We start from the raw sequence: 19,281 nt of genomic DNA on the forward strand, positions 1-19,281 counted from the left end.
AACACCATGCTATTGTTTGAGGAGAGTGCACAGTTTTGAACATGAAAAGTTATTAATAAACAAATTAGGTACATTTGGGCAGTCTTGATTTTTTTTTAATTATCAGAAATGCAATGGTCCATTGGATCAGCCTAAAACGTTGCACATACACTGCTGCCAAATAGTGGCCAAAATCTAAGTTGTACCTGGGCTGGAATAATACATTATGACCTTTCTCTTGCATTTCAAAGATGGTGGTACAAAAAAACACCACAAACCGGTTGTTTTTTTCTTTGTATTATCTTTTACCAGATTTATTGTGTTATATTCTCCTGCATTCCTTTCACATTTCCACAAACTTCAAAGTGTTTCCTTTAAAATGGTACCAAGAATATGCATATCCTTGCTTCAGGGCCTGAGCTACAGCAGGTAGACTTGGGTATGTCATTTTAGGCAAAAATTGAAAAAAGGGGCAGATCCTTATTTAATCCTTCCACGAGATATGGTCCTGAAACAAATCTAGGGTTGCTACCCAAGCCGGCTGGTTGTTCGTTCTATCGTTCAGTTGCCGGAGACGCGACCCAGTCGTTAAGTCTTTTGTTCTGTATCTATGGACGTTAGTTATAAATGTTCTATTACCATACTGGCTGGCAGCGTTCTTATTTATCCCTTGCTTGCTAGCTAGCCGACTACGGCTAATTTACAGTCACGTCAAACAGTGCAGCCAGAATAACATTAAAGTAGCTGCATTTGCATTTGTTTAAGCTATTTTCTGGTGACATTTATTTGGATACATTCATAAGAATGAGTTAATGATGCGCGATTTCACCTGGCATAGTAAAAATGCGCTCTCGTCAGGTCACTGTTGTTCAGACGAGCTAGCCAACAACCGCTAACATTAATAAACGTTTTACCTGTTTTCGATTGACATTTATTTGTGTGTCCATAAAAATTATGCTGATTCATGATTTCAGCTGGCTGAGAAAAGCTGCCTCCCTGCCTTTCTGTCTCATCCCAACCCCTACACGTTCATTACTACGGGATATGAGATCGAATTTCAATGTTGAAACAATGTTCCAAATGTCAGAGACAGATCACAAGTTTTATACAAATCTCCACTATTGAAAACCAATTGTTAGTCTAAAAGAAATGGAAGATAATTTCTAGATGCTTTTTACAGTGGAGTTTAAAAACTGGCTGGCTGGGCTGATGAGACAGTGGATTGCGCAGTGAGATGGAACAGAGTAAATAGGCATTTCAATATCATAGCTTTAGCCATTGGTCATTTGTTGAATAGACACCTGCTGGAATACGGTTTTAACCCATCAGCGTCCAAGATTAGAACCACCCGTTGTATAAATGTATAATAAGTGTTAGGGGAAGGGTTAGCTAAAATGCTACAGTTGTTCCAGATGCGACTCGAACATACAACCTTAAGATTGCTAAACGATTGTGGATTACACCCGCCTGTCCAACCTCTACTTGTGTTTCTGTTTCAAGTAATTTATTAGACTAATAATAGGTATCATAGACTTGGAGGTGCTCAGAAATATGAAAAGTACATTTCGTATTGCTCTGAGGCCAGGCTGTGCAGAAAAGTGCATACAGTTCTGCATGAGCAATGTGTAATTTATGTTATATATCACTGTGACAGATATGAACAGATTTTACCTGTAGCTGCAGGTGGCTCTGAAAGTGAACCAAGACTACCTATTATATGTGCTTGAACTCCGTTAGGACCCGGAAGACGACACACTGCAGTGAGGGAGGTTAAACATTTAGGAGTTTCACTGAGACGGGTAGAAGATCATTATCGCTGCGCATTTGGAAACGCGCGCTAGGGCTCTTGGTATGCGCTTTTTCAATCGCTGTAGTCTACAAATAGTCTGCATAGATTGGTTCTATAACATTTTTTGTTTCACATTTCGATTGTTGTATAGTTTTTTTTCCCAAATAAATGTATTATAGACTTTAAAAAAAGTAGCATTTCGGGCAATCATGAGTAAATCTGGAACATTAAAAATAAAGAATTTGTTTCATAAAACAAAGTCACCGGATAAAGAAAACAAGGAAGGGGAAAAGCACACATTTAAAGATGCAACTTCATATGGAGATGGACAGCTTGCGAGCCCAGGCCCGAGATTACCGTCGAGTCCCGGACTTGTCAGCCCCGTCAGCCCCCTGGATGGGACGCTGCATAGGAGCCCAGCAAGTGAGAAGAAAATGAAGAAGAAACGGTTCTTGTCCTTGCAGCTCAAGAAGAAAGGCTCAAAGGAGGCAGGGCGCATCGACAACCCACTGTTCTATAACGGTGCTGACGAGCTCGACAGCTTCAGCAGTAACATGTAAATTAAACCTTTATTTACCTTATGGAAATTGTACTCACTGGGGTAGGTCTATTATCACCCTGATTTGTGTACCTGGATACACCATTTAGTGCCTTCAGAAATTATTAAAACCACTTGACTTATTTCCCATTTTGTTGTACAGCCTGAATTCAAAATAAATTTAACGGATTTGTTTTTATCACCCATTTACACACAATACCCCATAATGACAGTGAAAACATGTTTGTAGAAATGTTTTCAAATGTATTGGAAGTGAAATACAGAAATATCTCATTTACATAAGTATTCACACCTCAGAGTCAATACCCGTGTGGCTCAGTTGGTAGAGCATGGTGTTTCCAATGCCAGGTTTGTGGGTTTGATTCCCACGGGAGGCCAGTATGGAAAAAAATGTATGAAATTTATACATTCACTTCTGTAAGTCACTCTGGATAAGAGCGTCTGCTAAATGACTAAATATGTAAAAAAAAAATAATAATAATAATACTTTGTAGAAGCACCTTTGGCTGTGATTACAGCTGAGAGTGTCTAAGTGCTTTTCATAACTGAATTGTGCAACATTTGCCCATAGATTTTTTTCTAAATTCTTCAAGCTCTGTAAAATTGGTTGTTGATCGTTGCTAGAAAACAATTTTCAGGTATTGCCATAGATTGTCAAGTAGATTTAAGTCAAAACTGTAACTAGGCCAGTCAGGAACGTTCATTGTCTTCTTGGTAAGCAACTCCAGTGTAGATTTGGCCTTGTGATTTAAGTTATTGTCCTTCTGAAAGGTGAAGTCATCTCCCAGTGTCTTGTGGAAAGCAGACTGAACCAAGTTTTCCTTTAGGATTTTGCCTGCGCTTATAGCTCCATTCCTTAAGTATTTGGATCCACCACTTTTTTTCAATTTTCGCCTAAAAAGACATACCCAAATCTAACTGCCTGTAGCTCAGGCCTTGAAGCAAGGATAAGCATATTCTTGATACCATTTGAAAGGAAATACTTTGGAGTTTGTATATACTGAAATACAGTATATAGGGAACAGATTGCATAGCAGCAAGTCTTGAACCTGTTACGGCTAGACATTCCGCTAGCGGAATATCCGGTGAAATTGCAGAGCACGAAATTCAAATTAAATTATTAGAAATATTTAACTTTCATAAAATCACAAGTGCAATACACCAAAATAAATCTTAATTTCTTGTTAATCCAGCCACCATGTCAGATTTCAAAAAGGCATTACGGCGAAAGCAAACCATGTGATTATCTGAGGACAGCACCCCATCATACAAACACATGAAAATCATATTTCAACCAAGCAGGTGTGACAAGAAAGTCAGAAATAACGATATAATTCATGCCTTACCTTTGAAGATCTTATTCTGTTGGCACTCCAATATGCCCCAGAAACATCACAAATGGTCATTTTGTTTGATAAAATCCTTTTTATATCCCCAAAATGTCAATTTATTTGGCGCGTTTGATTCAGAAAAACACCGGTTCCAACTCGCCCAACATGACTACAAATTCTCTAATAAGTTACCTGTAAACTTGGTCCAAACATTTCAAACAACTTTCCTAATCCATCCTTAGGTATCCTAAAACGTAAATAATCAATAAAATTTAAGACGGAATATACTGTGTTCAATAGCGGATAAAATCAAAGTGGAGCGAGCTCCAGGTCGCACGCCCCAAACAGAAGGGTCCACTTGGCGTGACACTCATTCTGAATAGCCGTACTTCTTAATTTCTAAAAGGAAAAACATCAACCAATTTCTAAAGACTGTTGACATCTAGTGGATGCCATAGAAACCTCAACCAGGTTCCTCATGAATCTAGTTTCCCATAGAAAGCCAATAGAAAACACAGTGACCTCAAAGAAGTTTCCTGGATGGTTTGTCCTCGGGGTTTCGCCTGCCAAATAAGTTCTGTTAAACTCACAGACATTAATTGAACAGTGTTTTCTAGAGTGTTTTCTATCCAAATCTACCAATTATATGCATATCCACGCTTCTGGGCCTGAGTAGCAGGCAGTTTACTTTGGGCACGCTTTTCATCCGGACGTGAAAATACCGCCCCCTATCCCAAAAGGGCCATGTCCTTTTGGTCTGTTTTGCCTTTTAGTTGCTGCCAGTTTGGAAGCCTTTGTTAAGGACTATAGAAGTGCAAGTGATATAAAACACCATATATTCATTAATACACTGTAATATGCAAACACTTTACCTAGCGGCCAAGCTGCTTGTACCAATCCCTTGAAATTACAATAAAATACAAACCCCTTCCCTCAATGAATTTCATCTATCCATTCATTAATTCATTACGGTATAATTTACTTTTTGACAGAATAGTCCTAATACAGTACATTTTACAGTTTTGTACTGTGTGTCATTACACAGTACTTGCTTTGATACCATATTTATATTACAGTAGGTGTACTGTAATATGAAATACATAATTTTACTTCACACTGAGCTGCCTGTAAATTACTGTTAATTTCACAACAACTCCTTTACAGTGTACTTTCTTTATCAAATAATGTGTGATTGCACCATGACCTGCACAGTGTAACAATAGCTATTAGTTGTGTGTGTGTGCATGTGTTTGTTAGCAATGTAGTTGGGATCAGCTACTGGATTTCAACAGATATAGGCCTACCTGATATGATTGGGCTGGGTAATAATACGTAGCCTGGGTGCCAGTCTGTTTATGCTATATTGCCAACTCTATGAAATTTTCGTGCCAAACAATGAGTCACGAGGAGTTGGCAAAATAGCACAAACAGATCTGGGACCAGGCTAGGTAATATGCACTTCTTCATCTGCACTCTGTACACTTATAAAGATAAAGTTAGCTCCTCAAATATTTATGTAGATTACAATCCTGACTCCCGGGTAATCAAATCAAATTGTATTTGTCACATGCGCCGAATACAATAACAGGTCTAGACCTTACAGTGAAAGGCTTACTTACAAGCCCTTAACCAACAATGCAGTTTTAAGAAAAAATAAGTATTCAGTTTTTTTGTAAATACTTTCTTAAGTAAACAATAAATAAATAAAAATAAGAAAATAAGAAAATCCTGTATTTCAGTCAAACCTACAATGCATAATAACTCTGTGGTATTTCCAGGTAACACTACAACTAACACTGTAACAAAACACCACCAGACCAGACATATGTTTCTCAAGTTAAACTCAGATAATCCTCCTTATGGTCATGTGTGTCCTACCGCACCGGGAGTGTTTGTCGACTGAAATGTGTTTTGATGTATTAATTTAATTTTAAACGCAGAGCAGAGTGAATCTTTCCCCTGTGGCAGTTTGTACAGGTAAACCAGTGAGGTGTTTAGTTCCTGCTTGTCTAGTTCAGGCTTGCGCAGGTTTTGTTAACTGTTGAAGGCAGACAAGTTTGATCTGAAGTTTGGGTCATGACTGGCATCCACCCATCTGTGAGACAAAATGTGGAATTTACCAGCAAGCAGCAACAGCATAACAATGAGAAAAGCAAGAGAAGTAATAGCAAGGTGTGATAGGGGTAAAAGAGGTGAAAATGAAAATGGAAACAAATTATGTTAAGCTGTATTTTATAGTTTTTTTGTTCTTAAATGTTTAGTGGATTTAAATCTGCAGTCTGTAGTTTTAAACAGCCTAACCCTGCCACTGTTTGGAAAGCTGAGGAATGGGGTTGAGGAAATGTTTCTCGATAGTTTAAACGTATTTTGAAGCTACACATGACATACCATATGGCATAAACAGTCATGACAGCTGCTAATTATTCATGACGGTTATCTCATGACTATGACAGTGTTATGTCGTCCTTACGGTGGAGGTAAAGTTAAGATAATACATTACTTTCAACAAGCAATAGACTCTTCTCATTGCTATGCAAGTGTACTGTATATGTTTTCTATTAACATATTCCATAACACATCCCCAATAGATGATAACCACCAACCACAACCTAACTGGGTTCCACTGACAGACAAATACATTCCATTGTGTGATGTAGTGGTAAAAAAAAGGGGTGTGGGTAAACTCTGTTACCAGTCACTTCCTATACTTTCAATGCATTTTTCCACTGAAGGTGGGTAAATTGTCGCGCAAAATAAAAAAGGTGGACAAACTGCAATTTACTTGCGTTTAGCCTCTACACCACTGATTGTACATGGTGGGACTCACCTGGTGCTATCCAGTGTAATTTACCTTGCAAATATGCATGCATTCATTGCTTACATCTGCTATGAAAGGATCATTGTCCATCCTCCCTCCCAAAAGCCTGGAAGGGATGAGAATGCCAAGCCTATGGGTTCATAGCTTCAACTATGCAGCACACACACATACTTACACACACCAACTGATTAATGGACTGCTGAATGTACAGTTGAAGTCGTAAGTTTACATACACTCAGGTTGGAGTCATTAAAACTTGTTTTTCAACCACTCCACAAATGTCTTGTTAACAAACTATAGTTTTGGCAAGTCGGTTAGGACATCTACTTTGTGCATGACACAAGTCATTTTTCCGACAATTGTTTATAGACAGAATATTTCACTTATAATTCACTGTATCACAATTCCAGTGGGTCAGAAGTTTACATACACTAAGTTGACTGTGCCTTTAAACAGCTTGGAAAATTCCAGAAAATGATGTCATGGCTTTAGAAGCTTCTGATAGGCTAATTGACATCATTTGAATCAATTGGAGGTATACCTGTGGATGTATTTCAAGGCCTACCTTCAAATTCAGTGCCTCTTTTCTTGACATCATGAGAAAATCTAAATAAATCAGCCAAGATTTCAGCCAAGATTGTAGACCTCCACAAGTCTGGTTCATCCTTGGGAGCAATTTCCAAATGCCTGAAGGTACCACGTTCATCTGTACAAACAGTAGTACACAAGTATAAACACCATGGGAACACGCAGCCGTCATACTGCTCAGGAAGGAGACACGTTCTGTCTCCTAGAGATGAACGTACTTTGGTGCGAAAAGTGCAAATCAATCCCAGAACATCTGCAAAGGACCTTGTGAAGATGTTGGAGGAAGCAGGTACAAAAGTATCTATGTCCACATTAAATTAGTCCTATATCGACATAACCTGAAAGGCTGCTCAGCAAGGAAGAAGCCACTACTCCAAAACTGCCATAAAAAAGCCAGACTGTGGTTTGCAACTGCACATGGGGACAATCATACTTTTTGGAGAAATGTCCTCTGGTCTGATGAAACAAGAATAGAACTGTTTGGCCATAATGACCATCGTTATGTTTGGAGGAGAAAGGGGAAGCTTGCAAGCCGAAGAACACCACCCCAACCGTGAAGCATGGTGGTGGCGGCATCATGTTGTGAGGGTGCTTTGCTGCAGGAGGGACTGGTGCACTTCACAAAATAGATGGCATCATGAGGCAGGAAAATGATGTGAATATATCTCAACATCTCAAGACATCAGTCAGGAAGTTAAAGCTTGGTCGCAAATGGGTCTTCCAAATGGACAATGACCCCAAACATACTTCCAAAGTTGTGGCAAAATGGCTTAAGGACAACAAGGTCAAGGTATTGGAGTGGCAATCACAAAGCCCTGACCTCAATACCATAGAAAATGTGTGGGAAGAACTGGAAAAGCGTGTGCGAGCAAGGAGGTTGTCAAACCTGACTCAGTCACACCAGCTCTGTCAGGAGAAATGGGTCAAAATTCACCCAACTTATTGTGGGAAGCTTGTGGAAGGCTACCCAAAATGTTTGACCCAAGATTAACAATTTCAAGGTAATGCTACCAAATACTAATTGAGTGTATGTAAACTTCTGACCCACTGGGAATGTGATGAATGAAATGAAAGCTGAAATAAATCATTCTCTTTACTATTATTCTGACATTTCACATTCTTAAAATAAAGTGGTGATCCTTACTGACCTAAGACAGGGAATTTTTACTAGGATTAAATGTCAGGAATTGTGGAAAAACTGAGTTTAAATGTATTTGGCTACGGTGTGTGTAAACCTCCAACTTCAACAGTATGTTTATTTTTTTTAACTTGCTTTGTTTGCTCTTTTCCATATTATGTCTTTCTCTGATCAGCTACCAAGGAAAAGGCTGAAAATAGCCCATATTAATATATGTAGCCTTAGAAATAAGGTTCATGAAATCAATATCTTGCTAACACCTGATAACATTCATATTAGCCATTTCCGAGACTCAGTTAGATCATTCATTTGATCATACAGCAGTAGCAATGCAAGGATATAACATCTATAGAAGAGTCAGGAATGCTTATGGGAGAGGTGTTGCTGTATATATTTAGAGCCATATCCCTGTAATGCTTAGAGAAGATGTTATGTCAAGTGTTATTGAGGTGCTGTGGTTGCAGGTTCACCTGGCACATCTAAAGCCTTTTCTTTTGGGCTGTTGATATAGGCCACCAAGTGCTAACAGTCAGTATCTAAATGATATGTGTGAAATGCTTGATAGTGTACGTGATGTAAACTAAGAGGTCTACTTTCTTGGGGACCTGAATATTACCTGGTTTTCAATAAGCTGTCTGCTCAAGAGGATGCTTCTCACTGTAACCAGTGCCTGTAATCTGGATCAGGTTATTAATCAACCTACCAGGGTGTTTACAAACACTACAAGAACAAGATCATCCACATGTATTGATCACATTTTTACTAATACTGTAGAACTTCGTTCTAAAGCTGTATCAGTACCCATTGAATGCAGGGATCTCATTATAGTGGCTATATGCAGGAAAGCCAAAGTTCCAAAAGCTGGGCCTAAAATAATGTATAACAAATCATACAACAGTTTTAGCAGTGACTCTTACAGTTGAAGTTGGAAGTTTACATACACCTTAGCCAAATACATTTAAACTCAGTTTTTCACAATTTAATCCTTGTAAAAATTCTGTCTTAGGATCACCACTTTATTTTAAGAATGTGAAATGTCATAATAATAGTAGAGAGAATGATTTATTTCAGCTTTTATTTCTTTCAGCACATTCCCAGTGGGTCAGAAGTTTACACACACTCAATGAGTATTTGGTAGCATTCCGTTAAATTGTTTATCTTGGGTCAAACGTTTCAGGTAGCCTTCCACAAGCTTCCCACAATAAGTTGGGTGAATTTTGGCCCATTCCTCCTGACAGAGCTGGTGTAACTGAGTCAGGTTTGTAGGCCTCCTTGCTCACACACGCTTTTCAGTTCTGCCCACACATTTTCTATAGAATTGAGGTCAGGGCTTTGTGATGGCCACTCCAATATCTTGACTTTGTTGTCCTTAAGCCATTTTGCTACAACTTTGGAAGTATGTTTGGGGTCATTGTCCATTTGGAAGATCCATTTGCGACCAAGCTTTAACTTCGTGATTGATGTCTTGAGATGTTGCTTCAATATATCCACATAATTTTCCTACCTCATGATGCCATCTATTTTGTGAAGTGCACCAGTCCCTCCTGCAGCAAAGCAACCCCACAACATGATGCTGCCGCCCCGTGCTTCACAGTTGGGATGGTGTTCTTCGGCTTGCAAGCCTCCCCTTTTTCCGCCAAACATAACGATGGTCATTATTGCCAAACAGTTATATTTTTGTTTCATCAGACCAGAGGACATTGCTCCAAAAAAGTACGATATTTGTCCCCATGTGCAGTTGCAAACCGTAGTTGGGCTTTTTTATGGCGGTTTTGGAGCAGTGGCATCTTCCTTGCTGAGCGGCCTTTCAGGTTATGTCAATATAGGACTCGTTTTACTGTGGATATAGATATTTTTGTACCTGTTTCCTCTAGCATCTTCACAAGGTCCTTTGCTGTTGTTCTGGGATGATTTGCACTTTTTGCACCGAAGTACATTCATCTCTAGGAGACAGAATACGTCTTCTTCCTGAGTGGTATGACGGCTGAGTGGTCCCATAGTGTTTATACTTGCGTACTATTGTTTGTACAGATGAACGTGGTACCTTCAGGCATTTGAAAATTCCTCCCAAGGATGAACCAGACTTGTGGAGGTTTACAATTTATTTTCTGAGATCTTTTGATTTTCCCATGATGTCAAGAAAAGAGGCACTGAATTTGAAGGTAGGCCTTGAAATACATCCACAGGTACACCTCCAATTGACTCAAATGATGTCAATTAGCCTATCAGAAGCTTCTAAAGCCATGACATCATTTTCTGGAATTTTCCAAGCTGTTTAAAGGCACAGTCAACTTAGTGTATGTAATCTTCTGACCCGCTGGAATTGTGATGCAGTGAATTATAAGTGCTATAATCTGTCCAACAATTGTTGGAAAAATTACTTGTGTCAGGCACAAAGTAGATGTCCTAACTGACTTGCCAAAACTATAGTTTGTTAACAAGACATTTGTGGCGTGGTTGAAAAATGAGTTTTAATGACGCCAACCTAAGTGTATGTAAACTTCCGACTTCAACTGTACTGTATAGGGATGATGTTCAAAATATGTTTTGCTCTGATGCAATTAATAAGGAGCATCCAGATGCTGCACTTGGAAGAAATTGCTTCTTCCAATTATTGATAAACATGCACCTGTTAAGAAACTGACTGTTGTAACTGTTAAGGCTCCATGGATTGATGAGGAGTTGAAAAACTGTATGGTTGTAAGAGATGGGGCAATATGAGTGGCTGATTTACTGCAAGTTAAGAAATTATTTGACTAAACTCAGCAAAAAGAAGAAGAAACTGTATTATGAAGCCAAGATCAATTGTATAACAAATGGTGTAAATTTATATGTTAAAGGAAATTTTGGGCAGAAAGACAAATTGACTGATTGCTTCACTTGTTTTTATGAGAAACGTTAATGTGTTGGAAATTCAAAATTGTTTGCATAGTCAAATTACACACAGCACTGACACACATACTTACCCTATCAGACATGTCACCAGGGGTCTTTTCACAGTCCCAACATGTGACCTACTTGTTTTGTGTATGTACTGACATGTATGTGTAACTGATAGATGCACACACACCAACACTACATGTTAATGTTCTTAAATGTATGTCAATTGTAGTCTTTTGTCTGTAATGTATTTTTCGTTGCATGTCGGACCCCAGTAAGACTAGCTGTCACCATTGGCTTCAGCTAATGGGGATACTAATAAATCAAATTCAATCAAATTAATTCAGAGACAGTGTTGTTTTCCTCCTACTGATGCCATCAAAGAAACACAGACCATTCAGTTTACATAACATAACAAACCTTCTACCGTACTCCTTTACAAACCCATTTTTTAGCACCCTACAGGAACTAGTACTGTCCTGTATTCTCAGTCATCAGGTATACGTTTTGCAGTAGCTTTTACCCCCTTGAATGACATGTCTTCTGCTCAAAATAAGTGTACGGTCTCAAATGGCCCTCAGCTGAAAGTGTGTACAGAGTAGTCATGCAATCCTACAAAAAGGATATGGAATGATATCCTTCTGGATTGTTAGGAGGCACAGTTGCCAGACTGCAAACCAAAAGTGTGTGAAGTGTAGTGTGTTGCTCCAGCATGCCTGAAGTTATGGTTGTGGGTGAGAAAAGACATGTCACATACCATTTGCCCTGTGCCATAAGGTTATTTTGTACTGTATATGCTTTTGGTAAACTTCAGATTCTTGCTTGATCATCCATCTCCATTTCAACATTTCTAACCTAGTAACCCATGGCTTTTAGTTGTTGTAGCATTTCTTCAGCTTCCCTTTCTAAGATTTGCTGCCCTGCCCACCCATACTGGAATTATAAGACCAACCATACCTGAAACAGAGTTCCTTTTTGTTTGGCCATACTAATTTTCCTTCATCCAAAATAATGTTGAATAGTGGGATGTGATGTATCATTTTTTGATATAACCCACATATTCAGTTTGCACAGTTTGACCAAACATTCACAGCCTTACAGCTTGAATAATTCCATTTTTATTTTACTTCAATGCTTATCATACTGTACTGTAGTTTATAGAATCGATATATACATTTAGGCCTACAGCTTTTTGTGACAGAAAGGGTTATGTGTTTGCTCTCTTTCTGTGTGCTAAAGTATATGAATTGAGTAACGGCATTTTTAAGCAATAAGGCCTGGGTTTGTGGTATCTAGCCAATATACCACAGCTAAGGGCTGTTCTTAGGCACGAGGCAGCACTGAGTACTGGATACAGCCCTGAGCCATGGTATATTGGCCATATACCACAAACCCATGAGGTGCTTTATTGCTATTATAAACAGGTTACTAACGTAATTAGAACAGTACATAAGTAGTGTTGCATCATACCAATAGTACTGTATATTGTCTCATATACCACGGCTTTCAGCCAATCAGAATTCAGGGCTCAAACGACCTGGTTTATAATAAGTAATAAGGCATGACAGCCCATGGTATATTGTGGATTACACATAGTTCATGGGTGTTCTTAGGCCTGGTGCATTGCAGTGTAGGCCTATGAGTACTGTATGTGTATTTGAGTTCATCCGTGTATGCATTTTGTGTTTGCATTGTACATTTTACGCTATGTAATCAGTTAATGTTTTGGACAGGAGTAACAAGAGCAGAGCATGAATGAGAGTATTTTTGTTTAATTTCTCTCATGTCGGCCTACTCCCCCAACATGCATGTTTCGCTGACACCACGATACTGAATCAAAACTTGAGCCTATGAGCTTTACAGACAAGTCTCTAGCAGTATCGCTGAGTGGACTCGTGTTTTATATTCCTGCTAGGCTCTGTACTGACAGGCTCTCCAGTATGATGTGTCACAGCCACGTTGTGGTGTGTGCCTGGGGGGAAGATGTGGAGCAGGGCCAGGTAGGTTGGATGATAAAGTGAAGCAATTTGTAATACACCACATATCCTATGATTCATTTACTGTATGATTCATATACTGTATGATTCATATCCTATGATTCATTATACATTTGAATGATTGGATGTTATTGTCTATTGGTTTTGTGGGAATGTGGCAGTTCAAGTACAGATTGTGTACATACAAACGAAGCTGACACATATAGTATCTGTAATAACCAGATCTTTGCACGTCTGTTGATGGAGTTTGCCAGGGGAACAATAAACAGAAGCAGCCTGACTGCCAACTGCTGCAGATCAGAGTCAGTCTGTCAGTGTTCTCTCTCCAGCTCCCTGCTTTGACTTTGATCCCAGCTGACCAAGGGAGAGTGTTTGTACGCAACTTCCTGTAGAGCAAAAGGAAAGCTGCCACAATGTTTGACTGATAATATTGTGGTGAGACACAGCATGCAGACACAGTGGCGAAGTTCATCATCTGACATGATGTTTCAGATATATCAATAAAATGTGTTGATTGATCACCATTGCAAGACATTCTAGATGGTTCTACTGTAGTTCCAATCAAGTTTTCAATTATTGAAATATTCCCTGCTCACATGATTCATATCCCCCAGGCTTGAACGGCTTTTCTTTACCAGAGAAATCTGCAGTAAATCTCCTCTGATGTGACATAATTTATTCACATACCTGCTCCTTGTTCCCTAGATCGGCAGAGTCACTCCAGAGGAATGCACTTAGCCAGCAAAGCTTTGACAAATAGTGCCTACTTTAGGACCATTAGATAAGACATTGATTTGCCATTCTGTCTATGTCAGCTCATTGATCCCTGTTTTGTTACATCAATTCGGTGCCTTTATAAACAAACATACAGTCAATAATACAATAGAAAAGGTGTGCAATGTGTGCAAATGAGGTAGGATTTACAGTCTAACCAGACACCTAGGTATTTGTAGTTGTCCATATATTCTAAGTCAGAACCGACAAGAGTAGTGATGCTGGACGGGCGGGCAGGTGTGGGCAGCGATCGGTTGAAGAGCATGCATTTAGTTTTACTTGCATTTAAGAGCAGTTGGAGCCCACGGAAGGAGAGTTGTATGGCATTGAAGCTCGTCTGGAGGTTAGTTAACACAGTGTCCAAAGAAGGGCCAGACGTATACAAAATGGTGGCGTCTGCGTAGGGGTGGATCGGAGAATCACCAGCAGCAAGAGCAACATCATTGATGTATACCGAGAAAAGAGTCGGCCCGAGGATTGAACCATGTGGCACCGCCATAGAGACTGCCAGAGGTCCGGACAACAGGCCCTCCGATTTGATACACTGAACTCTGTCTGCGAAGTAGTTGGTGAACCAGGCAAGGCAGTCATTTGAGAAACCAAGGCTGTTGAGTCTGCCGATAAGAATGTGGTGATTGACAGAGTCGAAAGCCTTGGCCAGATCAATGAATACAGCTGCACAGTATTGTCTCTTATCGATAGCGGTTATGATATTGTTTAGGACCTTGAGCGTGGCTGAGGTGCACCCATGACCAGCTCAGAAACCAGATTCCATAGCGGAGAAGGTACGGTGGGATTCAAAATTGACTGTGATCTGTTTGTTAAGTTGGCTTTTGAAAGGTCTGTAGCAGTTTGGGTCTAGAGTGTCTCCCCCTTTGAAGAGGGGGATGACCGCGGCAGCTTTCCAATCTTTGGGGATCTCTGACGATACGAAAGATTGGTTGAACAGGCTAGTAATAGGGGTTGCAACAATTTCAGCGGATAATTTTAGAAAGAGAGGGTCCAGATTGTCTAGCCCAGCTGATTTGTAGGTTCCAGATTTTGCAGTTCTTTCAGAACATCAGCTATCTGGATTTGGGTGAAGGAGAAATGGGGGAGGCTTGGGCAAGTTGCTGTGGGGGGCGCAGGGCTGTTGAACGGGGTAGGTGTAGCCAGGTGGAAAGCATGGCCAGCTATAGAAAAATGCTTATTGAAATTCCCAATTATCTCGGATTTATCGGTGGTGACAGTGTTTCCTAGCCTCAGCGCAGTGGGCAGCTGGGAGAAGGTGCTCTTATTCTCCATGGACTTTACAGTGTCCCAGAACTTTTTATAGTTTGTGCTACAGTATTCAAATTTCTGCTAGCTTCTGCTAGGCTAGCTTTTTCAAACTGCCAGTGTATGTTGGTTCTTAACTTCCCTGAAAAGTTGCATATCGTGGGGGCTATTCGATGCTAATGTAGTACGCCACAGGATGTTTTTGTGCTGGTCAAGGGCAGTCAGGTCTGGAGTGAACCAAGGGCTATATCTGTTCCTGGTTCTACATTTTTTGAATGGGGCGTGCTTATTTAAGATGGTGAGGAATGCACATTTAAAGAATAACCAGGATATATACATGTAGTTGTGTAAAAGAAAAAAACTATTATAAGGTACGAGGCCTGTCTGGGGAGAGCACGAAGGACAGTTGTCAAAATCATGAAAAAAAAGTACAATTAAAAACTTTAATCAATCGTAGCAAAGCTTGAGTCTTATCTGTGCTATCCTAGTATTATCATATTGAGAACTTGCATTATCAGTATTATCCTATTGAGAACTTGTATTATCAGTATTATCATATTAAGAACTTGTATTATCATATTGAGAACTTGTATTATCATATTGAGAACTTGTATTATCATATTGAGAACTTGTATTATCAGTAGTATCATTTTGAGCGCTTGTGTGAGTTTGAGTGGATTAATAGACAGTAACAGACGGAGCCCTGCAGGTAGAGACAGAGAACGGGGTGGGGTCGGCGAGAGGGAGGAAGGGAGGGAGGGGTTGGAGTGAGTGATTGGTGGGAGGAGTAAGACAGAGGGCAGAGTGAGGAGGGGTGGGAATGAGAGGGTGGGACAGTGGAGGATGCAGGGCGATGTGCTTGTAATTTAACCGCCATGGCTGACTGGTTCTGGAGTCTATAGAACTAAGAACTTTAAGCATCTTGTCTTCAGTGAAATAGAATGTGTATGGTATGAACCTGGAACCAAGGTTGAGAGATCTTGTAGAATTTCTCTCCTGAATTAAATTTGTTGTGTGCCTAGTCCTTTATTAGGTCATTTAAAAACAAAATGCATGCATAAAGAAAAGGACTAGGAAATACTTAGCTTAACAGCCATTTATCCATTGAGCGAGGTGTTTAGCAAGGTGTCAGTAGCCATGTAACCACTATGTCTAAGTGACACTAGTGTTGATCCCTGCTTAATTGGTCTTTATTGTTTTCCCTCCCAAAATGTTTCTAAGATGACAGATGTCTGTCTACATCCACAGATTAAATTAATAATAATAACAATATTTCATTTGTAAAGTGCATTTCCCACACTAAATAGAAAACAAAACAAACAAAATTCTGCAACACTACATCAGAAAGCAGAAAAAAAGTTCACAATACATAAAAAACATGACCTACTAATATAGACTTTAAGCAGATTAAGCGATCAAACGTTAATTAATGAGTGTTCATTAACATGGTGATAGAGTGATGCATTAGGCATCACTCTATCATCAACGCATAATTACTGACACAATCAAAGGACGGACAGGGCTGGACGTAGCCTACAGCTTTGTACTGACACCGCTGGGCATTGAGTAGGTGGTGCTGTTGTGTCTCTTTAAGGCCAACTCTTGACATTTTGAGACAATGCAAGTTTTGCTGTTCAATGGTCATTTCGATTCTTGAGCTTAGTACAAGTGTCTTACCCTACCATAACCTGAAGTAAAAGGTTGTACTACATATTTTTTTATATAATTTAGGTCTTTGTAAACAGGGTTGGTCCGTATCCAGATTTCCATACCTTCATACTGTACCTGTACCATACCGGGCTATACGGTATTACCAGCAGTGCACACAAGGGCCGCTATTCCTATTCAAACGTTATTTAAAAAAAACATTATGCTAACAAAGTACTAGCGATTACCCATAGCAGACGCTAGCTAAATGCTCACAAGCTCAAGCGAGGACAGACAAACCTGGCTCATAAAGTTATGCAACTATCTCAAAAGGCTAATCACACTATAATCCAGGAGAGGATTAATTGTCTCTTCTGTAACCAAGAAGCGTTGATCTTGCAAGCTAACCACCTCCCGACTCCGACTGTTTGGTCACCTGGTCAGATCAAACCCACCTCTGGAGCCTGCCCTTATCCTCAAGGAGCCATCCCCCAACTGGCCACACCCAAGATAAAGAATGAGAGTCTGGTTTGGTCACCAGTTGGAGGTTGACCTGCACAACCTGGGACTCAACACCACATCAGCCTGGGACCTTGCTCAGAATAGGATGGCGTGGCGATCACTGTGCTCCAAGCAGCGAGCGAAGATGAGTGAGTGAGTATTTAAAATCATATCGTCTGTATTTCAAAATACCCCTGTATACGGTATATATGGGCTATCTGTCAGGTGAGGAGGACTATGACTGGTATGATCATTAAAGAAGGCCTTCTGAGGCTGAAGAGCCCCAGCCCCACCTGGCTGCATCGTTTCCATTGTGAAGCATCATCACTGTTTAATGGACTGATGTGTTTACAGTCAACGTCGGGAGGTGGCTAGCTTGCAAGACCAAGCCTCTTGGTTACAGCAGAGACAGTCAATCAGGCAAGAGAATGTGGCCGGTTTGGTCTGAGTCTAGATAGATATGCAACATTTTACAACAAGATTCAGTTGTAGTTAGTTAAAAGGCCAGATTAGCTGGTGGCTTGTGACAATGATCTGACCTAGGAACAGAGGACTTGACATTAAAGGAGTAGCATTGTTTTTACATCCAAAGCTAATGAAAAGCAATCTGGGTGAGGGCATTATAGGGGTGTGTGTGTGTGTGTGTGTGTGTGTGTGTGTGTGTGTGTGTGTGTGTGTGTGTGTGTGTGTGTGTGTGTGTGTGTGTGTGTGTGTGTGTGTGTGTGTGTGTGTGTGTGTGTGTGTGTGTGTGTGTGTGTGTGTGCACATCCTGTTATCCCTGCGTGTGTGTGTGTGTGCATACACCTGGACTAGTTTGTTTTAATGGACTGATTTGCTTACCCAATGTCTTGAGCTGTAAGACAGGGGACTCTGTGCCACAACATAGGGCGGAGGTTTGAATCTATATAAATTGTAGTTTGACTAAACAAACTACATTAACCAGGTTTCCATCCAACCTTTTTATGCCCGTAAAGTGCATGTTGGATAAAAAATGTCATGACAGGCCTGATGGAAAGAGCAAATTTGTTATTAAACTTTCCAAATATCTACAAAAATAGTAAATTTGCTAGACAAGGTGGGATCTTTTTGTGTCTGTAAAATTCGTTATGCGAGTAAAAAGTACATTATTTTCTTTAGGAATATAGTGAAATAAAAATAAACAGTAAAGTACAGATTAACCCAAAAAATACTTAAGTGGTACTTTAAAGTATTTTTACTTAAGTACTTTACACCACTGTAGACAAGGTGGGATTTTTTTGTGTCGTTAAAATGAATTATGCGAGAAATGGCGGTGGAAATGTTTTTATGCGCAAATATTGATATAATAACCATCGTATGGAAGTACCATCGTATCGAATTTTCCAGTGGAAATAAAGCTTTCTTTGTTAAGGTAGTTCTGGACTTAGTCATTATTGCAGCATACAGAACTGACTGTTTGAAGAAAAAATGTGTTTCCTATCACCATCCCCTTTACCCTGTTTTTACTAACAGTCAGACATCTGGTGTGTCCATTCTGGCTTGGACATGGCTACTTGCTTACTTTGAGATATGGTGTGCTTGTTTCTGTGCCACCCACTTTTTTTCTGGTCATATTTTAAATACAAATTATTCCAATATAGCTATACAACACATGGTCCATTTGTCAGAAATTGAAAGCTTGCACATTCATGCTAAACTAATCAAAATACCATTGCATAGGTTGTTATTATGGACATAACATCATCATGTCAAGTGTTGCGTTACATGTCCCAAAGATGTCTATCTTTATGTGGAGCAGTGAACAGGAGAGAGAGATAAGTGTCAGGATGAATGTGCGCTCTTTCCTCATCCTCCTCCAAAGTCAACACGTTCAGGATTACGACAGGCCTAGTTGTGAAAGCAGGTCATCCGAGCAGATCACTCTGCATTGGGCTGTTGTGGTAACATCACACTTGTTTCTCAGTCCCTTGATGATTACAAAAGTGATAAATGGAGTCTGTATTACTCTCTAGTGTACTGGTCTGCATCTATAGCCTCCAGTAAT

General features: G+C 39.8%; 1 protein-coding gene across 1 annotated transcript in view; it reads left to right on the forward strand.

Moving 5' to 3' along the window:
* The first annotated feature begins 1,719 nt into the window (after nucleotides 1-1,719).
* Nucleotides 1,720-19,281, forward strand: part of LOC115172780 (beta/gamma crystallin domain-containing protein 1) — a 50,629-nt gene continuing 33,067 nt past the window's right edge. Inside the window, exon 1 of the mRNA XM_029730525.1 lies at nucleotides 1,720-2,324. Within this exon, the coding sequence (XP_029586385.1) occupies nucleotides 1,978-2,324 (347 nt within the window). The 5' untranslated portion in view covers nucleotides 1,720-1,977. The remainder of the gene's footprint in view (nucleotides 2,325-19,281) is intronic.

This window comes from Salmo trutta, chromosome 33 (genome assembly GCF_901001165.1).
Source record: "Salmo trutta chromosome 33, fSalTru1.1, whole genome shotgun sequence".
Classification (NCBI taxonomy): Eukaryota; Metazoa; Chordata; class Actinopteri; order Salmoniformes; family Salmonidae; genus Salmo; species Salmo trutta.